Raw genomic sequence first — 22,324 nt, 5'->3', positions numbered from 1 at the left:
CACTGGCTCTGAAGGGAAAAGCCTCCTCCTGTTGACCCCATCCCCACTTTTCCTCTACCCACATATGTCGGAAGGAAATGTAGTTGAGGAGCATTGCCCTCAGGACAGCTGAGTACCACCACCGCATTTTCATGTCCTGTTTGGACCAGAAACGGTATGTGCTCTGCCACTGCAGTTCTCCTCTCCACCTAGCATGGACCACAAAGCAGTCTGTGTCAGCAATGCAGTGGCATAATGCAATGCAGACATCTTAGGTAACATCTTCAAGGAATCCTGAGGACAAAGCTTGGGTTCCCTAAAGAACCCAGCACATCTGGAACCCAAGATGGCCACCACTATTAATTTCCTGTGAAGAAATACAGGTGAAAAGTGCATTTATTTCAGTAACGCAACTTAAAAGGTGACACCAATATATGAGATAGATGCATGACATTCAAAGCAAGATATGTCAAGTCATTATTTGTTGTAATGGTAATTATTTGTCGTCAGGCAGGTCAATTATAAATGGAGGAGTGTACAGGTGATACTCAAAAAATTAGAATATCGTCGAAAAGTGCATTTATTTCAGCATTTTTTTGTTTTTCTTTTAATTTTTACAAATGCTTTCTTTTGGAAATTCCACAGTAATAAAACAAATAGTTACAATAATACAAAAATAAGCATCGCTATTAAAGGTAAAGGGACCCCTGACCATTAGATACAGTCGTGATCGACTCTGGGGTTGCGGCGCTCATCTTGCGTTATTGGCCGAGGGAGTTGGTGTACAGCTTCCAGGTCATGTGGCCAGCATGACAAAGCCGCTTCTGTCGAACCAGGGCAGCACACAGAAACGCTGTTTACCTTCCCGCTGGAGCAGTACCTATTTATCTACTTGCACTTTGACATGCTTTCAAACCGCCGACCTTCTGATCGGCAAGCCCTAGGTCTGTGGTTTAACCCACAGCACCACCCGCGTCCCAAGCATTGCTATTACATTTCATTAATTACATTCCATTTACAATTGACCCGCCTAACGACAAATAATTAAAATTACAACAAATAATGACTTGACATATCTTGCTTTGCATGTCATGCATCTATCTCATATATTGGTTTCACCTTTTAAGTTGCGTTACTGAAATAAATGCACTTTTCGACGATATTCTAATTTTCCGAGTATCACCTCGTCCCACACAGCTTCCATTTTGAGTTTCCCTATCGTATTGAGGCTTCTGCTTTTGGTTTTCGAACGTTTTAGAAGTCGAACGGTCTTATGGAATGAATTACGTTTGAAAACCGAGGTTCCACTGTACCTTGTTCACTACAAGCTTCAAATTGAAGGTTAGGAGCACATCCTGGTTCATATTGAGTATGCTTGATAATGGTAATACAGTAAGGAACCATGGTTAAGGGTGGTAGTAAGAATTTTCATAAGTGGAGAGGCACAGGTGAATGGAGTATGTCATTGCATGGTCGGCTAACAATCCCTTAAATGCATTTTAGGACCAGCAAGTGCTGTCTGCAAAGGTTTGAATTCTAAATATATCGCTAAAATCCATAATTACAGTTTAACAGTAATTGCATTTTAAAATGTTCAGTATTTAAAATTTGCAGGTTGAAAGTGGGTAGAAAGACTGTTAAAACGATAACCTGCTCACCACACTTAACCTACTAAATGTCTCTACTTTGGGTTCCTTGCTATTTTTAAACTACAGTGGACGCTCGGGTTGCAAACGTGATCCGTGCGGGAGTGACGTTCGCAACCCGCAGCGTCACGTCTGCGCATGCGTGGGGTGCGATTTAGTGTTTCTGCGCATGCACAAGCGCCGAAACCCGGAAGTAACCCATTCGGGTACTTCCGGGTTCAGCGCGGGACGCAACCTGAAGCGTCTGTAACCCGAGGTATGACTGTACTTTTCAGTGTTATTGAATTACAGAAGGCCTAGCACCTTAAACTTGTGTTTTCTTGTGTCATAATTCTTCCATTGAAGTAGTCTATGCCTGCTTACTTTACCTTATTTATACACTGTTGTTGTTGTTGTGTGTGTGTGTGTTTTAAATCATAACCCCAAAGTACGCACAACAGATGTTCCAGCTTTTTTATACTATGTTACCTTTTTATACTTCACATATTAAGCAGTTAGTGTCGCCATTGGTCTTTTGTAGGTTCTTCGTACTGGAGGAAGTCAACGTCCTCTTACTCCCAATCAGGGTCAGCAAGGGCAGCAGCAGGCAGAGTCACTTGCAGCAGCTGCGGCAGCAAATCCAACTTTGGCTTTTGGTCAGGGTCTTGCCACAGGCATGCAAGGTATCTAATGATGAGTTAAGGAAACTAAGAATGAGTTCAAGCTAAATATCCTAAAAATCCTGCTGTGTTCACAGTTGTAGACTGCTGAGATGCAATTTCTTGGTAACTGTTTTTTAAAGTTCCGGTAAAAATTTGAAATGTGACTTTTCATTAACCATGTTTACAGCTGGCAGAAGAAATGTGTGTATAAGATGGGGGAGAATAATGTAGGCTGCTTCCAGCCCCTTTAACATTAAGTAGTCTGTCTGTGCCCTATCCATGGGAGAATTAAATCAACTGTCCAGTGTTAATCTCTTAATTATCACACATTCAGATTATCAGGAGTAATAATGACTTGTATTTTAAGAAACATGAGTGGCATTCCAGTTGTGCACTGGCACTTTCCCATCCCTCCTTTGCGCTTCTGCCCCTTGCAGCTGCCAAAAAATTACTGCTAAGAGTTATGAGACCTTGTGGAATGGGATGGGATCTGGTGCGGTGAGGGAGCTGCAGCAGGGAAGGAACGCCAGCTATCAGAGACAATGTCCTTGTACAAACAGAAATGCTTTCCTTTTGTGCCATGAGATGTTTGGATCCAAGGCATTGTAATTTTTGTGTGTATCTTACTAGGTAATATTTACGATTTGTGACAACATGCAACACACAGCTTAGTGCTTTGTCAGCAGTTTTTCAGTGTGGAAAGTTTGAATTTCAGAAAAAGATTTTAAACCACATTCCTTACATTGGTGCATAATATATTTACATCTTAGAATATGCACTTCGAAGGGCTTGGCGAATGGATGTCTTAAATTTGTCACATGCATTTTTACATTAAGAACTTAGACTTGCATGCATGACATTTAAGGACAGCTACACTGATTTTTCTCTATTGTCTGCTTTTATGCAAAATGTCATTGGTCATCAAGCAGTCCAGAATATCTAATACTTATACAGTAGACTGGTTAATAGCACGACAGTAATATTTCTAAGACAGCTCAGAAGTGCTAAGAATATACAGATGCTTTTAGAGCTTTGCTGCTGCTGCTTTGACTGTGTATACAAAGCATCTTCTAAACATTTCAGCTCTCTGGTGAATGGGGCATCTGACTTGGTCCAGAGTTGAAGCTGTAACTTAGATATTTGTGTGACCTTACGGTACTTACCGTACCTGGTTATGGGATTAGTTTCATGTGAAAATGGCACCTAGTGCTGGTGGTGAATGTGGTTGATGATCTTTCAAAGACTGAAGAAAAAAAGTGGCCACTACAAGTAGGATTGTTGAAGTATCAGGCTTAACTATTTTTTCTGGCATAAGTTTGCTGGGTGGGAAGTCCTTTGAACTTAAGCCACTGTGTAATTATAACACAGTTTTGGTATCATTTGCTCTGGAGTGTTTCTTTGACTCTATTCTATATAATTATTGAACATCTAAAGAACTGATTGACATTCAAAGATGGGAACATTCTCTGGTTCTGTTGTGTTCATCTTTTGGCATACATGAAGTTAGTTTGGGAGTAGCCCCCATTGGACAATTCAAGTAAAGAGGCATAGGATAGCACTGCTTAGCACAGAGCTTTCCAAACTTTTCGTGTTGGTGACACACTCTTAGGACATGCATCATTTCACAACACAGTAATTCAGTTTTGCATTTTGTGACAGTAATTCAATTTTACTAGCAAACCTGAGGTTAAACTAACCCTTTCTAGCCCCAGGAGGAGTGCAGGGAGTGTTTGTGTGACACACCTGCATAGTGCAGCCGACACACTGATGCCGTGACACACAGTTTGGAAAACTCTGGCTTAGCACAGTTCTATGTCCCACTGTGCTCAATGGAACTTACCTCTGTGTATTTGGGTATAGGACTGCAGCCTTAATCACAAAACACCTGTAGCTGGAGAGGAGTAGAGGTGGTTTGATTTTTGTTCCATTTGTTATCTATATATGTAACATCTAATTTGTATAGGGTTCTGTTCAATGGTGTTCCTACAGAAGCGAAACAGATTTCCGCTCGACATGGTGGGCAAGGACAAGAATCAATGTAACTGCTGAGGCCAGACTAATAAAGTTGATAGGAGTGAGGTTGCAGATTTGTCTCAGGGAGGCAATGCTTAGGTTCTGTACTAAGGAAAAGCAGAAATCAGTACAGCGAATGACAATGCTGTAGGAAAGGATCACAGAAACTAGCTTAGCATTTACTGTTTAAGTATGTTGTACCTAATTCAGGATATGGGGCAGGAGTCAGCTTATGAGTCCTGCTACCAGAAGCCCACATAAGGACCTCTGCTAGCACAGTGGGGCTTTCCATTTTGTGTCCCCCCAAAATTGGTTTGGGGGATTGGGAGAACCCTCTAAATAGCATGTAGGGGTTGGGAACGGGGATTATCTTGTCTGGTAAGCTGAAATATTTGTGCTGATGGAACAGTTGCCGTTGCGCTTTGTTGAATTACTCCCTTGGTAAATGAAATGAATACTGACACAGTAATTTACTAATGAATTAATATTACCAAAATATACCAAATTATTTAAGAAAGATTCAAAGGCTGCCTTGGAAAGTTTCTGGAAGGGCAGTTTGTAAATACCTTAAAAGAATAAATGGTACAGAAATAGTAACAACTTCTCTGTTTCATATAAAGCAGCAATTCTCACACCTTTTTCCCAAGGAAATTTCCGCTTAAACATTACTGGAGGTCTTGATGGACCACAATAAACTTCTATTTCCTTCAGTACCAGCTTTGTCAAAATCAGTGCTGTGATATGAAAATTACGGAGCCCTGGCCAACTAGGGACTTTCAACTAACTGGTAGATGTTTAGAATAAATTAGGCTACACAAGTGCCATATTATGAAAATTGCAGGCCCTAGGTCAGGTAATTCTGGCTTGGGTTAAAATGGCTTCTATCTGTCAGAAGAAGAAGAAAATCAAGGCCAGATAGTCTCTGCTGTTCCGTAACCTTTCTGCAGACCTCTTGAATGAAACTTACATACCACCAGCTACCTGCAGACCAGAGTTTGGGAACCTCTGACACATATAAAGGTAAAGGATCAAGGTCCTTTAGCTCAGAAGATTGGAGGTGATGGATTAGATCAATGAAAATAACATTTCTGTTTCTGCAAGATCACTGCAGTGCCTGTTATGCTGTCATGATTCATAAAGTTTTAAAACAAAATAACATTTTAAACCACAGCACAAGTGTTCCTTTGAATTTGCTGTCATTAACGTAGCAATGATTGGTATTAAAGCCTTACTATAATGATGTACATGATTATTAAGTCACCTTTTTGTTAGGGCCGGAAAGCTAGTCAATTGACTACCCAAATAATTCTGTGAAGTCAAGAATTCCCTTCTTGACTATGTCAGTGCTCTATTTTTTTTTTAATGACAGCAATTAATGGAATCAGGATTGCACTCCTGCACACTCCTTATCTAGGAGTAGTCACTGCCCTCTCGATCCACATGTCATAGCTTTCATCAGCTGTATGCTGTAATTGGCTGCTGCTTTGTTCAGAATCGCAGTTTACAAGAAACGTGGAGAAAACCCATACATCCATCATCAGAGGGGGCACAGAGCACAGGTGTCAAAGCATCCATTGTAGTTGCTGTGAGGAGGGTAGGCTGCTGTATGATCAGACATGGTGTTCTATAAAACTCCTGGAGTCTTCTAGAGTGGCCACCTTCAAACTTGGGTCCTTGGATGTTGCAAGACTACAACTCACAGCATCCCAGATCAGTGTCTTAACTGGCTGGGAATGATGGGAGTTGGAGTCCGAAAACAGATGGGAGCCCAAGACTGAAGAGCACGGTCCTAGAGCTTAGCAGCTTCTCTATGACCTAAGTTAAATCTTTTAAATACAGTGGTACCTCGGTTGTCGAGCATCTTGGAAGCTGAACGTTTCAGTTTTTGAACGCCAAAAGCCTTGGAAGTAAATGCTTCCGTTTTTGAACGTGCCTCAGAAGTTGAATGGCTTCTGCTGGAAACCCCCCCCCCCATTTTCTCCATTGAAATTGCAGGTTGCCCTTTGCGCCTCGGTTTTCAAACATTTCAGAAGCCAAACCATCTTCCGGAACGGATTACATTTGAAAACAGATGTACCACTGTATTTTCAATAAATATTTTACAGGCAAAATGACATGGCCAGGCTGCAGCACATTAATTAAAATTTCACAAAACAAAATGCAAATGCTATTTTGTACCATACAAAGGAACTTGCACCACACCTACATTGCTCTCAACCTTTATATTGGCACTCATACATTTAAAAATTTGAGCCTCTAGTATCATGCATATTTATAGTGATATATTGCACTATTGTGTGATATGCTTAACCTCAAAAAGCAGGTACATTTCCTGAGGAGTGTTCTTTATGGAAAAAAAAGCAGTTCTTGGCTCCATTTGTTCTAGAGAAGGGCCATCTATTTGATAAAGAGCAGTTTTTATCTGTGAAAGAGTTTTTGTTATATTACTTGTAACATTTATTCTCTAACGGCCTATTCTGCATTCTTTACAGAGGAGCAGTAAAGCAGAGTGCAGTGAAAGCCTGACCCATTTGCTAGCATGTGAAAATGGTAGTGAAGGTAGTAGAAAAGAACAGCACAGTCTAGTTTTGAATATGCATTTGTAATATGAAACTACACTTCTCCTGTTCCTCAGAAGGTTTCAGTATCCCTGTAACTATATATAGTTCTTTGTTGATTTCAAATGGCATAGAGTCACATGCCTATGAACATGCATGTGATCTCCAGTATCCCTTTCTCCCCATTTAATTTGCACTATTTGCTTGTATTTACAACAAAACGAAACACAGAGCCTCATGGACCTAATCTGCCACTTGCATGCAGCCCTTACATGCATGGAAGGGGGACTTCAGAAGAAACCATTGACTCCCCCCCCCCATCTCCTTGATTGGCTCTGGGTTTCCACACATGTTGTACAGCAGTGCATTGGCTGTTATCTCAAATGACAGGAAGCTTTTACATGTCTGTAGAGGTGACAGATTTGCAGAATGGATCAGCCCCACTCCCCTAAGATTTTTTTGTTCCCCCTTCCAACAAAGTGCTTTTTAATAAGTTTTTTTAAAAATTTTTTTAAAAAACCTGTTATGCTAAGGTGTCCTCCACTGTGGTTCTGTAGTGTTGCTGGTGGGGGGTGGGGGCATGTCACCAGTTCTCTAAAAACAGATGCCTCTGCCTTGGCTGTATACAAGCAGCACCCTTTCAGGTCATGTTAGGCATCTCGTGCAGCATTTCTTACATCCGTTCCCACTGTCTCAGAAGAGCAGTTATTTTGCTTTGCTTTTCCTTGCTTGGAAAGGTTGGGGCAGACAGTTAGGAGAGCAAATAGATGAAGGCAGATGGGGGAGTGGCTCGGAGACAGTTGCTTTGTCTAGTCTTTAGACAAGCAGGTGCATGGCAAACTGTACCTCCGAGCCAAACCTTAGGCACTATATTTGGAATAGAATTGGTTCATCATTTCTAGGAGATAAAAAGCTGTCAGTTTGCTCATTGTTTAAAAAGTGATCCTTCATATAGATGCAAAATAAAACGCTTATCCCAAAATAAATAAATTTTACTAGTGTTTGTTTTGTATTAATTAGGCTATCAAGTCTTAGCCCCCACTGCCTATTATGATCAGACTGGTGCATTGGTAATGGGTCCTGGGGCCAGAACTGGACTTGGAGGACCTGTCAGATTGGTGGCTTCAACACCTGTCATCATCAGTTCTGCAGCTGCACAAGCAGGTAGGTAGATCTTTCGCAGCACTTCCACAATTTGATGGGGAAACATTCTAACAGTAATCAGTTCTCTCCCCCTGCTTGCACTCTTTCAAATAGTGTTGCTATATAGCTAGTATCATTTGCTTGTAGCTCCCGCATATATGCAAGAAAGTTTGTGTTTGAGTTGTTTCTCCCAAGATTTGCATCTCCTGTTCCTTCGCAAGTATAAAAGCTAAATTACTGAAGGACTATTTCCTGGATTGTTTCAGAAATTCCCTTTTACTACCACCACCAAATGCACTCTTCTTTAGATATTGAACATGTGGAGAAATGATTGTATGAACCAGGTTGTATACATAGGTGAACAGAAAGTAAATTGAGATCTGCTGATTTGCAGTAGACATGTGAGGGTTTTTGAATCTTATTTCTTTAAAATTGCCACAAAATGACTTTCTCACCTTGAATTAAGCTGCTGAAATAAAGAAAGCCATTGTGTGACTGGTCTGGGAGCTTAGCCCGGTTCAATTCTGATACAGAAATTAAATTCTGAGGCTCAGAATGTGCTCAGAAGCATCTTGGTTTTTTTTCTTTTTTGTACTTGGCTGTATTTTAAAACCCAAGTAGAAACCCCAAAAGTAAATCTGCCATACTTCAGTGCTGTAACTTGCATACTTTGCATGCATAGGTTTCAAGGCTCATTCCCTGGCATCTCTAGGTAGGGATGAGAAGGTCTTCTGATTTGAAACCCTGAGGAACTGCTTTCAGTCTGTGTGCATAGTAATGAGCTAGATGTAGCAATAGTAGGGCTCTGTATAAGGCAACCTAGCATGTTTCTATTACCACCCCACACCCCGGGCGCTATACATGTTGGTAGTAATTTCTGTGGTGGCAGCATGCTGCAATTACAGAAGGGACCTCCTGCCATTGCTAAGTTGTAGATACGCCCACATTGGTCAAAAAGATTCTTGCATTGCAGGGGTTGGACTAGATGACCCTTGTGCTCCCTTCCACCTTGATATGATTCTATGCTCAGTCAAGTACACAGAGACATTCACCCTCACAGATTCACCCTCACAGCAAACATTGAAAGGGGGAAAGCAGTGAGAAAGATGACAGCATCTGAAGCTAAGAGATAAGACCCCTTTGCTGCATGTGCAGTGGAAGACTTGCTGCTTGTCTTTTGCAGAAAGCAATAACTACTCTTAATCCTTCAGCTTTCTGTAAAAGATCAGCATACAAGTGGGAGATCCCGCTCCTTCTCCAAGCTCTTTACAGTTTGTGGAGAATAGCATCCAAGGCAGGACAGCTTTCCACAGTGGGAAAGGCTGTTGCATTTGTGGACCCCTTTTCATTTTCCCAACAATTTTCTCTTGTATTTTCATTGAAAATCATTTCGTCTACTTAACACCTTATGCGACAGGGATCATTTTTACGTTGGATATTTCTTTGGTTCGCTGATGATTTGCCTTTATAGGAGAGAGTAATGAAAATAGTCTCATTTTTCTAAAATCGAAATGTTCTAGAATCTGATGACTGAAAACCATGTCTCTTTACAGCAGCAGCAGCAGCAGCTTCAGCTGGAGGAACAGCAAACAACCTCGCAGCAGCCACAAACGGGCTTTTCCGGCCCCTTGGTGCCCAGCCGCAGCCACAGCAGCAGCAAACAAACAGTAGCCTACAGTCCAATTCATTTTATGGCAACAGTACTTTGACCAATAACTCCCAGAGCAGTTCACTCTTTTCGCATGGTCCTGGCCAACCAGGAAGCACATCCCTTGGCTTTGGAAGCAGCAGCTCCTTAGGAGCTGCCATTGGCTCTGCACTCGGTGGATTTGGCGCATCTAGTAAGTTACATTTTTTTAAAGAAGGAAAACTGAACAGGTTGTATGAATGCATAAAAAAGGTACACCTGGAGTTCAACGGAAGGCAGTTTAGCCTGCTAGGCCTTGTACACGAGAAACAGGGTTGAGCGTGTTGATGCCTTTGACAGACGGGTCACATTTGGAGCTTTTAAAACCAATTCTCTATTGTGGTTGATTTGTCTTGTGCTTTTCAAAGTTTATGTCCCTTAAATGCAACTATGGCTGAGCAGTGGGCAAGCGAAATTACGGCCCTCCCCTTCCTACTGGACCTGCTTTAGTTTATAAATGTTTAGGAATAGCCATTTTCTTTTATTTTCATCAGACAATGATCTATACTGTTTTATTTACAGCTTTGATAACACAAGTACCTAAACACCTTTCTAGAATTTGTCAACCTGTTAAGATTGTGGAAATTGGTTTATTATTGAAGGAAGTGTTGAATGTATGGTGAAGCACACATGAGTAGTTTGCTGTTTGCATTGCATAGAAGAAGGTATGTGTGAAGCACACACAATTCTGCGCACGTTACACAATAGAAGTGCGCTTGCACACCCTGACAGTGGAAAATGTCCCATGTGAAACAATTTTTTTAATGTATTGGAGAATTTAATAAAACTCTTTAGTTTTGACCGTTATAAGCAGTTTCCCTTTTTAGTCTTGTAGGATTGTTTTTATCTTAGCTAGTAAATTCCATTTTTTAAACGAGTAGGTATAATGTAGTGTAAAAAAGGTGCCCTTTGTACAAATCTTAAAATGCTTTCAACAGAAAGCTATGAATGGCAAAATGGAGAATTATGTCCATGTCATTTTTACATAGAGTACCCTTAAGACTTCCAAAGTTTTGTTTTCTTTTTCACTCCCATAGCTGAGTATGATACAGATGTGCCCATTTATAAAAACAACCTTATTGTAGTCCTGTGCTCCTTGTACCCTGGCACTAATTAGTTGCAGCCATTTGTCATTTCCAAGTTTAATTCTGTAATCTTGGCTTAATTATATAAACGTAAGTCCATTCAAGTCCCCAATTATGTTTGAAAATGCTATGCATATACTATTTTTAAAAGAGTTCTTCATATTGATAAATTGTTTCCCAGTTATTATATTTGTTAATAATGCTATCCTAAATTAGGATTAAAATATTAGCTGCAACTTATTTCTCCTTGTTACTTGACTATTCCTTTGTAGTGTGCTAAAATCAGGTTCTACAAAGCAGAGTAGGGATATAGCAAAAATGTGTGTCACACATCTCCAGGTTGTGGGTGGGCAGAATGTTAATCCTCTCAGGCAAATGTTGTATGTTGCTTGAGTCCTAGATGATTGATAGATATCAGCCTGCTTCTGTATTTAATTTGACATGATGAATGGCAGTTAATCTGGACATACACTGCATTTCTGAATTAAAAGCAGAATAATTTTGACTGCTTCCTAACAAACATGTGAAGCAGTTCGAGATATTTGCTTGCATTTGCTAAACAGGGAAGCAAAGTTTTACCTAGTATCTTCAAGTATGTTTGGGTAATCTCAACATCTGCCCATTGCCTTACTTTTACATAAAGTAACAGATTAAGATTTTTAAATGGCATGACATTTATCCTATAATATTCAAGTACGTGATTAAACTATTAGTCCATACTTTTTAAGTACATATCCCAGTTCCTTGTTTAAACGTGACCACATATATTTTGCAATTGCAGTTCAAATCCCTTTTATGATCTGCCTTCAAAATGTCATTGGACTTTTTCTTTTTTTAAAGACTGCTTACTTAGAGAGTGTTATCAATTTAAATGAGAAGTGTGGAATCTCAGGGAATTTTTTTAGTAGCAATTGTGAAGTAGCATGAAACAAAATGTATTTTAGGGATTCTCCTGCAGAACCAAATCCCATAGCACTACTGAGCTGGGGGTTGTTGCGTGGGACAAGGGGAGCTCCTGTCAATATAGTAATTCAGCTGGGGAGGGAAAGGGGACACCATTTACGGAAATTATTTCAAATTAATACTCCGCTTCATTGGTTCATTTAAACACAGTACGACATACCTGACTATTGGTCCCAAAGCCCGACTCCAGTGTATCAAAATAACCTCAGAAATGTTACTAAGTCTTGAGTGTGTCGAGACTTGGCGATTGCTTAAAAATCCTTCCTGATTTGAGGGTTAATGCTTGTGCTCATTTTGTGATTTATATTAAATCATGTGTGGTTATCACAGTAATTTGTCTTTGGAATAATTTTGATTGTTATAATGATTGTGATCACATCTGTTATGACCCAGCTGTAGGTTGGGGCTAGGTTTTCCTTGGTTGACGCTGTATGTAATAGGGTCTTTTTATTTCTTCCTTCAGTTGGCAGTTCTGCAAGTAGTAGTGCCACAAGGAGAGAGTCTCTATCTACTAGCTCTGACTTGTACAAAAGATCTAGTAGCAGCCTAGCACCCATAGGGCAGCCATTTTACAATAGTCTGGGATTTTCCTCCTCTCCAAGCCCAATAGGCATGCCTCTGCCAAGCCAAACTCCTGGACATTCACTTACGCCTCCGCCTTCACTTTCATCACATGGATCCTCATCCAGTTTGCATTTAGGTAAAAAAAACAAAAGCCCTTTTTTGTTTGTGTATGTATGTGTGTATATGTATTTTTCTATGTATATTAAATATTTTATGTTGGGTTAAATGTCAATTTGCCTCTTCAGTAAAGGAAACAAATGTTGCATAACGGGCCAGGTCCCAGTATGTTCCTCAGCGCAGTCAAATCTTGTTAACGGATGCAGTTACCAAAAGTTAAATCAGCCCCCTGGGAGCAACATGTTTTCCCATAACCATCCTGCAGACTTGCCACATCAAAACGAAAGCCCGATTTCTAGATAGAGAAAACAAACTGAGATTGGGTTGTTTTGTTGTTGTTGTTGTACGACAGGAAAAGGTATATATATTCCTCTTGTTTCTGTGTTAAACATATGTCTGCTATTCATGGAGTCGGCTTTAGGCTAATGTTTGGTGCGTGGTAGTGGCATGAATTATTATATCTTTGTTAAAGAAAAGCACATGCAAAGTTTGCAGTACTGAAAAATCCTGCTTTTTGAACCAACAGGTTAGAATGATTTTGCAGGAAGTCTTTTAGGAAATTGCCTTCAAAACAGCTGGAGGGAGAACAGCAGTGATATGGTGTCTATAATATATCCTCTCCATCACACCTACTGCATTAGTAATATTTTCATCAAATTTTGTTTATGCTGACACTGTAAATGTTTTACTTAGCATGGTATTAGGCTTATTTTTAAATGATTGAATTACATACATTTTGGGGGGCTTTTTGTGCAATTTGCAATTCTGTACTTTCCTGTTAGTAATGCTGTGAGCCACGTAACTTCAGGTTAGTGTGAGCTATGTAACTTAAGGTTGTATGCTTTACGCTTGTGAACTGTAGAGGCACTGGGAATTTTGCTAGAGAAGGTTTCTCCATCACACAGTTAGATCGTAAAACATGACTACCAGACATGTTTCAAAATGTCATACATATTATAAATATTATAAATCTACCTGTGCTAGGGGCGCGGGTGGCGCTGTGAGTTAAACCACAGAGCCTAGGGCTTGCCGATCAGAAGGTCGGCGGTTTGAATCCCCGCGGAGGGATGAGCTCCCGTTGCTCGGTCCCAGCTCCTGCCAACCTAGCAGTTTGAAAGCACGTCAAAGTGCAAGTAGATAAATAGGTACTGCTACAGCAGGAAGGTAAACAGTGTTTCCGTGTGCTGCTCTGGTTCGCCAGAAGCGGCTTTGTCATGCTGGCCACATGACCTGGAAGCTGTACGCTGGTTCCCTTGGCCAATAACGCGAGATGAGCGCCGCAACCCCAGAGTCGGTCACAACTGGACCTAATGGTCAGGGGTCCCTTTACCTTTTTACTTGTGCTATAATGGCACGGTACCTAATAAATACTCTTTGGTCCTTCCCATTGACTTGTAAAAACAGGCAGTTTGGGCATATATTTATTGGCCCTCTTTTATACTGAGTGCCTGGCTCTATTTAGAGTGTAAGTCATAAGGTTGTCTAGCCTAGTACTTGAATATTGTCTCTACTTGGAGACATTTTTACTTGGAATGTGTTTCAGGTTCTCTTGCAGCTCTGCATTTGAGTAGGGCTTGCATCTTGCCTTTTGATCTGTCCCCAGGAAGAACTGAGGTTTTCTGTCACAATGCAAGGAAAAATACCAGCTTCCTGTAAGCACAGTAGTTGACAAAAGACTTATGTGCATATACCCAGGCTTTTCCAACCCAATTTCCTACCAAAATGCTTGGCACACACAGAAAAGCTGTTATTAAATACAGTCATACCTTGGAAGTCAAACAGAATCCGTTCCGGAAGTCCATTAGACTTCCAAACGTTCGGAAACCAAAGCGCGGCTTCTGATTGGTTGCAGGAAGCTCCTGCAGCCAATCGGAAATGCCGTCAGACGTTCAGCTTCCAAAAATAGTTTGCAAACGGGAACAGTTAGTTCCAGGTTGCGTCATCCGGAACCAAAACGTTTGAGAACTAAGCTGTTCGAAAACCAAGGTACGACTGTATAGGGAGATTCACCTGAGTGGAATTCAGTATGATGCTCTCTTTTTTTTGCTTGCAAAAGAAGCACTTGTCTCAATAGCACACCACTCTTTAGATTCCATCCAGAATCAGACATTATTTGTTCTCTGTAGTCGAGAGCAAAGGTAACCTGAGGCACTTCTTGGTTTGACATTACTCTCCTGTAAATGACATATGATTAGGCTGTGTGTACTCTGGCTAAAACTTTAAAATTCTGCACTGGGGTAATCCCAAGTTCTACAACAAAAGCTGCCCTATAGCTGTGCAATTTATGAGTTAAGTGGTTCTTAATTTGCATAGTTTGTGCTGCATTGTTTTATTCTTCTGAATATTCATGGAAGACACAAAAGATGTATGCATTATTATTATTTATTATTAAGTCCTGCCAGCTTGGAAGCCTGGAACTTAGCAACTCCTCAGGCTTTTGATATTTTACCATACATTAGACACTTCATTTATTCTGAATTGTCTAAAAATGAAAGGTGAGATTCATAGCACTTTGAAATCTGCACCCAGTACACCTTCTGTGGCTTTTTCTGCTTGATCAGAAATAAAGCAGGCACACACTGTGCTACGAACATGACCACTTGTTCAAACCTGTAGCCAAATGTCACAGTGTGGAGTGCTGCTGTTTATGATTAGATGTTCAATGCCATTCCTCCTCCCTGTCCTGAAGGTCCGTATCCAACCTCATCCGGGTAGTCACCATTCCATGGTCACTGAGCCTAAAAAGCCCTTGTTGGGCTGGTTCTTGGAGTTTCCCCTATATAGATAGATAGATAGATAGATAGATAGATAGATAGATAGATAGATAGATAGATATCAATTATATAGATATAGATACAGATATATGTAATGGGGAGGGAAGAGATGGAGTAATCTGGATGCTCATGCCCAATCCTAGCTACAGTATATTAAATTATTATTTTCTCCATTGTTGTCTATGGGCAGCTCTGCCTTCCAGCCTTTGAGGATATTGAGAAATAACTTCTCAGTGTGAACCAGTAAGTGATCTATCCAACCAATGAGATGGTTCTTTCTACCCTTTTATACATATACCTGCAACTTCATACCTCGCTGTAATGAAGTTTGACATCAGTGGCTAAAATCAGTAGTTTTGAAAGGGCCAATCTGCCATCTGGATTCCAAACAACAGCCAGTTATATCCAAACATAGAAGGCAACCTGTTTCTTCTCAGGATAATAATAATAATAATAATAATAATAATAATAATAATAATAATAATAATAATAATAATAATGGGAACTATATACTACCCTTTATCAAAAGATCTCAGGTTGGTGTACAACATTAAGAACACATTTTATGGAGCATAAAAATAAAAACACAATAGACAGGATAATAATAAAATAATCATAGTGTCCCTCCCTCCCCGCCCCAAAGTTTTAATAAGCCATATATTATTTAATGGTGAAAGACCTGGGTAAAGAGGAATGTTCTTGCCTGTCACCTAAAAACATGTAATGATCATGCAAAATTTGGTTATGATATCTTAAAAGGTGTTCAAATGTGCGGCAAACAGCTTTCAAAAAAATACTAGAGACGTCTGTTTCTCTGTTCTCTTGTTCAGTCAGTTCCCTCCTCCCACCCACTTGTCAGTTCCATTAAGGAGTTATAGTGCTGTATTGAGGTTTTAAGGAGAGTTTTCCATTTGATTTTTTTTTAATGCTTTTGTATACCTTGAGGTTAGTCTCAAGCCTGCCGAGACTTCCATCTTATTGATGGTACAGTGTGGGCTACATAAAGCACAGACACAAAAAGACTAAAAATGGAAGCTATCTAATACAGAGGCCCTGAATCCAAGCAGGCTGTAAAAACTGCTGCATTTTTAATTACAATAATTTCAACTTTCAAATTACACTGTGTCTTTTCGCACTGTAACAAAAAACCTCTTAATATGCCTTTATGGTTGTCTAGCCATGTGCTCCGAAGGATGCTTTTGAGTGGACGCTTTTTACATTAAAAAAATGAATTTTAAAACATCATCTAGGAAATAAAAATGTTAGCTTTTCAGATGATGATGTGTGAATTTTCTAAAGCATAACTTTGTACAGAATTTCAGTGACAATTTAAAGCGTGCACATTTTGCTTCTAAATAGTTAGTTGAACAAATTTTACAGGTCTTTGATACAGAAGTGTGCCTTGTACCCAGGGGTGTTCATACATTTGCAGAACAGATACCTCATGCAAGGGGAACTTCCTCTTCCTCTTTTTTCCTGACACGCACCCCCTCAATTTGCTGTGGAAGGGGCAGATTGCAGGACACCTCATGGAGCAGATTTGGGACTGCAAAGCAGAGGAGAGAAAGGGGATGCCCTGTTTTATGAACGGAAATAACCCATGGTGGTGAATTTCACCCATAGTATCCAGATAGACAAAAATGCTTTGATTAAGGAACCTCTGCACACTGCCAGGAGGTGTAGAATTAATATGCCTTGTTATCATATTGGGCTAATAGGGTTTCAAACTGAGAATTCCTTGCAAGTGGATGAAAAAGTAGCTGGTAGGTCTACTAACATGTTGAATTTTCTGCAGATTGTTTTCTTTCTTTGTTATACAGTGGTGCCTCGCTTAACGAATGCCCTGCTTAACGAAATTTCCGCTTAATGAAAGGTTTTTTCTAGTGGAGGTTGCCTCACTAGACGAATTCGTTTTACGAAAAATTCGTCTAGCGAATCGCGGTTTCCCATAGGAATGCATTGAAATTCAATTAATGCGTTCCTATGGGCAAAAAAAAAAATCAAAAAAATTCAATGCATTCCTCTGGGATTCGCTAGACGAATTTTTCGTTATAAGACCCGTGGAATGAATTAAATTCGTCTAGCGAGGCACCACTGTATATAGTATATGAGTCACTTTTCCCATAGTGGCTCAAAGTGACTTACAATAGAATCATAGAACCATTGAGTTGGAAGGTGGCCAGGGTCATCTAGTCCAGCCCCCTGCAATACAGGAATCTCAGCGAAAGCATCCATGACAGATGGCTATCCAACCTCTGTTTAAAAACCTCCAAGGAAGGAGAGCCCACCACCTCTCATGGGAGTCTGTTCCACTGCCAAACAGCTCTTACTGTCAGAAAGTTTTTTCGAATGTTTAGTCGGAATCTCCTTTCTTCTAACTTGAAGCCATTGGTTCCGAGTCCTACCCTCCAGAGCAGGAGAAAACAAGCTAGTTTCTTCTTCCATGTGACAGCCCTTAAGATATTTGAAGATGGCTATAATAAAAGCAATTGAAAACATTCTGTAAACATCTAAAAGCACAAGTTACACAGATAAAAGATGTAGACTTAGGGATTGCATCCCACTAAAAGAGGCCGTAATGGCACGCTTCAGATTAAAAGCCAAAAGCTCAGGTTAAGAGAGAAGTCAAACCTACAGTTAAAGTAGAATCATAGAATCATAGAGTTGGAAGAGACCACAAGGGCCATCCAGTCCAACCCCCTGCCAAGTAGATGAGGGTTTCTCGCCCCAAAATTATCAGTACCTAAAATGGTATACACCATCAAGATTTATGGAGAGTTTCTCTCTCAAGAATAAGTGCTAGCTTTTGGAGTTGTACAGAAATGGGTTAATCAGAGAGAGAGAGAGAGAAAGAAATATAGGCTCCACTGTTTCATCTTTGCAAAAATTAAGCTGCATGAGAATGTATTTGTACTTGCTGTTCCAGCTTTCAAAACATTAAAACATAAAAATTCAGATTTGAATTGCTTATGGATCAGGACTGTCACCTCTCTAGTTCTTTGTTAGTTCTACAAAGAAGGATATAATGTGTCTGGGTTGTACTCAGTGCTTTGTGAGCAGAACTCCACTCATGCAACAAGGCTTTCCCTTCCTCTCCCCTGCATGCCTCAAAAATCTGCTGTGGTGGGTTTCCCCAACCCTGTGGATCTGATTTTGATGGGTGGCTTCAGGAAAGCGGAGAGGAAGGAAAAGTTCTGTTCTACAAGCAGAAGTCTCTTAGTCTGGTGGAACATTGGGTATCTCCTTTTTTTCAATATCACAAAAAGGATTTCTTAGCTTATTTGTATTTTATTATTTTCTGTCTTAGAGAAAATTCAGAGGCCCAAACTAGTGAGCAGGGTCTTGGAATAAAAATCTCATTTTATCTTTTGTGCATTGCTTCTTTCTTGCCCCCTTTTTATGAATTGTTTTTCCCAATGTGTTTGCTCTATTTCTTTACCTTACCTGCCCTCATTTTCACCATGATATAGAGACGCTGTTTTCACCTCTGCTGTTTATTATTTCTGCCAACTTTCTGTCAGTGCCTTCCTTCCACATACCTGAATATATGCAGAAGTCTTGATCTAGCTAGTTTGATTTCTTACAGAGTTGGTGGTAAAAACATCAACAGATTATTTCATGTCATATTTTATAAAATGACTGGGGCAAGATTTTCTGTAGAAAATGGAGACCAAAACAAGATTATTCCTCTTTTGTATTTGCCACTACCTGCTAAATAACTAAAAGAAAAAATTGTTTCCAGGGACTATTTTCCAAATAAGATTAGTAAGTCAACTTGTTCATAGTCTGAAGGATCACATGCTAAATGCAAATCTGATCACACATTTATATTTAGTAACTTTGGCTATCAAGTAAATTAAAATGGGAAAATGTTACAATTTAAATTCATGGGCTTTTGTTTAAAAAACAAACAAAAACAAATTGTGTGCAAGATATTCCTCATTTGTTATGCCTTGATTGTGTGCGCTAATAACACCACAAAGTGGGTGCAAACTAAATTCTTCGCATGAATAAGAATTTTTATGCAGATCAGTAATAGACTTTGGAGCCTGTGCACTTAAATTACAGGAAATGGTACCTAATTCTTTTCACTTGATTATTAAGCTAACTTTGCTGCCACCTGGTGGCTTTCACCCTGTTACTGCATTGAACCTAGTGCCTGTATTCCCAGATTTAAATCAACATTTAGTCTTCAGGTGTCCATATCAATAACACTGCACAGTAAGTTTCCTCTTCATGCAGGCTGACTTCCAGAACAATGGCTGGTCATTTTTACTTCTCTCTATCTTCAGAAAAGAGGGCAGAAGGAAATGTCAGGTTCTATTCTTAACACACCAAGCTGCTTCATTACTATTCTGTCCTTTCCTCTTCTGTGGATGTTTAAGAAATGCAAAACTGATGTGTGTGTGTTTTACCTGTGCATAACTTACCTGTCACTATATCTCTGAAAACGGGCTGTTTGTAAAATGTATATAAAAGCAATGGTTAAAGAGATCTGGTCATTTGAGTAGCTCATATAAGTGAAATCCAGTGAGTGGGATCCAAGAAACTGTTGCTTACAGAAGAGACGTTATCCACTGTCTCTTTGCTACTGCAGCCTGTGTTTCTTCCTATGAACATTTGCTGGCCCCTCTGCAGTAACATGGGACGTAGCAAAAAGGGGCAATCTGTTTCCACAATGGGCTCTCTGGACCCTACCCCCATCTTGTAACTAACATAGTAGTCAAGCTACTAAATCTCTGTGCTGGCCTTTCGCTGTGAGCAGTACGTGTTCAATATGTACCTTCTAAGCTGTTGTGTGTATCACTATCTATCTCACTGGCTTTCCTCAGATTTGCTAAAACCGATACCATGATATGGACCTCAAACCAGTTTTGGGTGATATATTGATATATCGCCCAGCCCTAGCACCTACCTACTGACCTCTAACCTCCACCTGGCCAAGCCAGAGGTGTTGTCAAGGGCACATTCCGGACAGGCAAAAACTCCCAAGGAGGGTGTGAATAAGGGACCAGTGATAGAAAATGGTCTGGAGAAAGTCCTGAGTGTCAAGTGGAGGTCTGGGGGACCACATCCAGGTTCCTCACTCCGATTCTTGGGGGGAAATAATTCAGAATGAGCTATTTTCTTAAATTGATCAATTGGGGGGGGGGGTCTTTTGCCAAATCACCGCCATTACTTGAGTCTAGAAAGCGTGCAGTAAGTTTGATGTACAGTGGTATCTCGGGTTACAAACACTTCAGGTTACAGACTCCGCTAACCCAGAAATAGTACCTCAGTTTAAGAACTTTGCTTCAGGATGAGAACAGAAATCGCGCTCCGGCAGCACGGCGGCACCATTAGCTAAAGTGGTGCTTCAGGTTAAGAACGGACCTCCGGAACAAATTAATTTCTTAACCAGAGGTACCGCTGTATTGATAATGTAGCTATAGGGTTTTTTGTTTGTTTGTTTGTTTGTTTTGTTTTAAAGCAGTTGATTGAATCCAAAGGTTGCACAAGCAGAAGACAGCTCATGCAACCAATCTTTTTGTTGTAGCTGCAGCTCATGCTGTTCAGGAGGACTCCCAGTCCTCCAGAGAGGCTTTGGGGAGATGCAGGCTAAGAGGAAATACCAGTTGCATGAGTGGTCTTCAACTCATATACAGACTGTGGCTCTATCCCAGTGTCAGCTTGGAAATGTTCTATAACCTTTTCTAAGTGATTAGCTAAATTGAGCTGTGCTGGTTAGACTTGTATGTTTAATATGATCTGTATTTTATTTAAGTTAATTACTCATTCCCCCCCCCCTAATTTTTTCCATATCTGCATCAAAGTTTCTAAACCAGTATAATTTATGTGTGGATGACATGTTTCCATACTTTACTTTCACATCCCACACAGTGAATGCTGGATTGGCCTCCCCTCTGTTACCTCACAGGGCTGGTTCCATGCTAGTAACATCAGCAAATGTTTGCTGTAGACTATCTGTAAGTCTCTAGACTAGTGCTTAAATAACATGAACCAAATTGGCATGGTGAGTGCTGACTAATCAATGTGATGTCTTTTCAAAAGCTTCCAATTTTGGTGCTCTCTTAGTAGCTTTGGTGCTTTGTAGAGGCGGGAGCTACGTGGCTGTTTTGAGAGAAGCGATAACAAAGCAGTCAAGACAGGGCTTTGAGTATCTCTTCTGAAAATCAGACTTCCAGATTCTTTTTCTGTACTAACATTGATAGCATATTAAGAAGCTGGCCTACTGAACTTTCACGTTAATTCCTTAAGAGAGGAAGTGTGAAGGTCTTCCGCTATTTACATAGCAGGTTGCTTTGATTTAAGTCATAGAACAGACCCACCGAAATCATTGAAGTTAGATTAGTCATGCCCATTTAAATCAGAGTATGATTTAAATCAGAGTATGATTCCAATTGATACAACTTAGCGTGCCAAGTGTGAGAGTCCAGAAAGAGTAGCTGACGATTCACTTTAGTTCCTGTGGTTGGCATAGCGTGTATACTAGTTGCCCATTGTTGAAAGTTCAAGTTTTCTTTTGTGCAAAGTGCACTGGTGTCCAAAAGCTAGTTGTGGGGTTCTTGTTTTATGTTGGAGCTGTCTCAATTTTATTGCTGCTTTACCTTGATTATTATTATAATTTTTTTTTTTAAAAAAATGCTCATTCCTTTCTAGTGGTAGAAACTACTTAACTCGAAATTTAATGAAAATGAAGTGTGAGAAGACACTCATTAGTCTAGTCTTCCTGATTTCTTGTACAATTTATATCCTTAGTATTTATGGCATAATTAAGACTTCTTACTAACACGGCTGCTTCATTGTAGGAGGGCTGACCAATGGTAGTGGTCGCTATATCTCTGCAGCCCCTGGAGCAGAAGCAAAGTATCGCAGTGCAGCAAACACCTCCAGTCTTTTTAGCTCCAGCAGCCAGTTGTTTCCTCCTTCGCGCCTCCGTTACAGTCGGTCTGACATTATGCCTTCTGGACGTAGTAGGTTACTGGAAGATTTCCGAAACAATCGCTTCCCTAATCTTCAACTAAGAGACCTAGTTGGACACATAGTTGAGTTTTCACGGGACCAGCATGGCTCTAGGTTAGTATTTGTAACTTATGCTGATGGGTTTGGAGGACATTTACAATGATAAGCATTCCCTTTAATTGGGTCTTGCG

The 22,324-nt window shown here is 40.2% G+C and overlaps 1 protein-coding gene across 19 annotated transcripts in view; it reads left to right on the top strand.

Moving 5' to 3' along the window:
- Positions 1–22,324, top strand: part of PUM2 (pumilio RNA binding family member 2) — a 58,356-nt gene that overhangs the window by 25,953 nt on the left and 10,079 nt on the right. For 12 of the 19 annotated variants that reach the window (XM_035110011.2, XM_035109994.2, XM_035110012.2 and 9 more), the window contains 5 exons: positions 2,146–2,287; positions 7,858–8,001; positions 9,534–9,821; positions 12,179–12,415; positions 21,980–22,247. In XM_035110011.2, coding sequence (XP_034965902.1) covers positions 2,146–2,287; positions 7,858–8,001; positions 9,534–9,821; positions 12,179–12,415; positions 21,980–22,247 — 1,079 coding nt within the window. The remainder of the gene's footprint in view (positions 1–2,145; positions 2,288–7,857; positions 8,002–9,533; positions 9,822–12,178; positions 12,416–21,979; positions 22,248–22,324) is intronic. The other 7 variants (XM_035109998.2, XM_035109996.2, XM_035110001.2 and 4 more) reach the window with 3 other exon arrangements.

This window comes from Zootoca vivipara, chromosome 3 (assembly GCF_963506605.1).
Source record: "Zootoca vivipara chromosome 3, rZooViv1.1, whole genome shotgun sequence".
In the NCBI taxonomy this organism is placed as follows: Eukaryota; Metazoa; Chordata; class Lepidosauria; order Squamata; family Lacertidae; genus Zootoca; species Zootoca vivipara.
The sequence above is the reverse complement of the archived record's forward strand: the minus strand, read 5'-3'. Positions and strand labels throughout refer to the sequence as shown.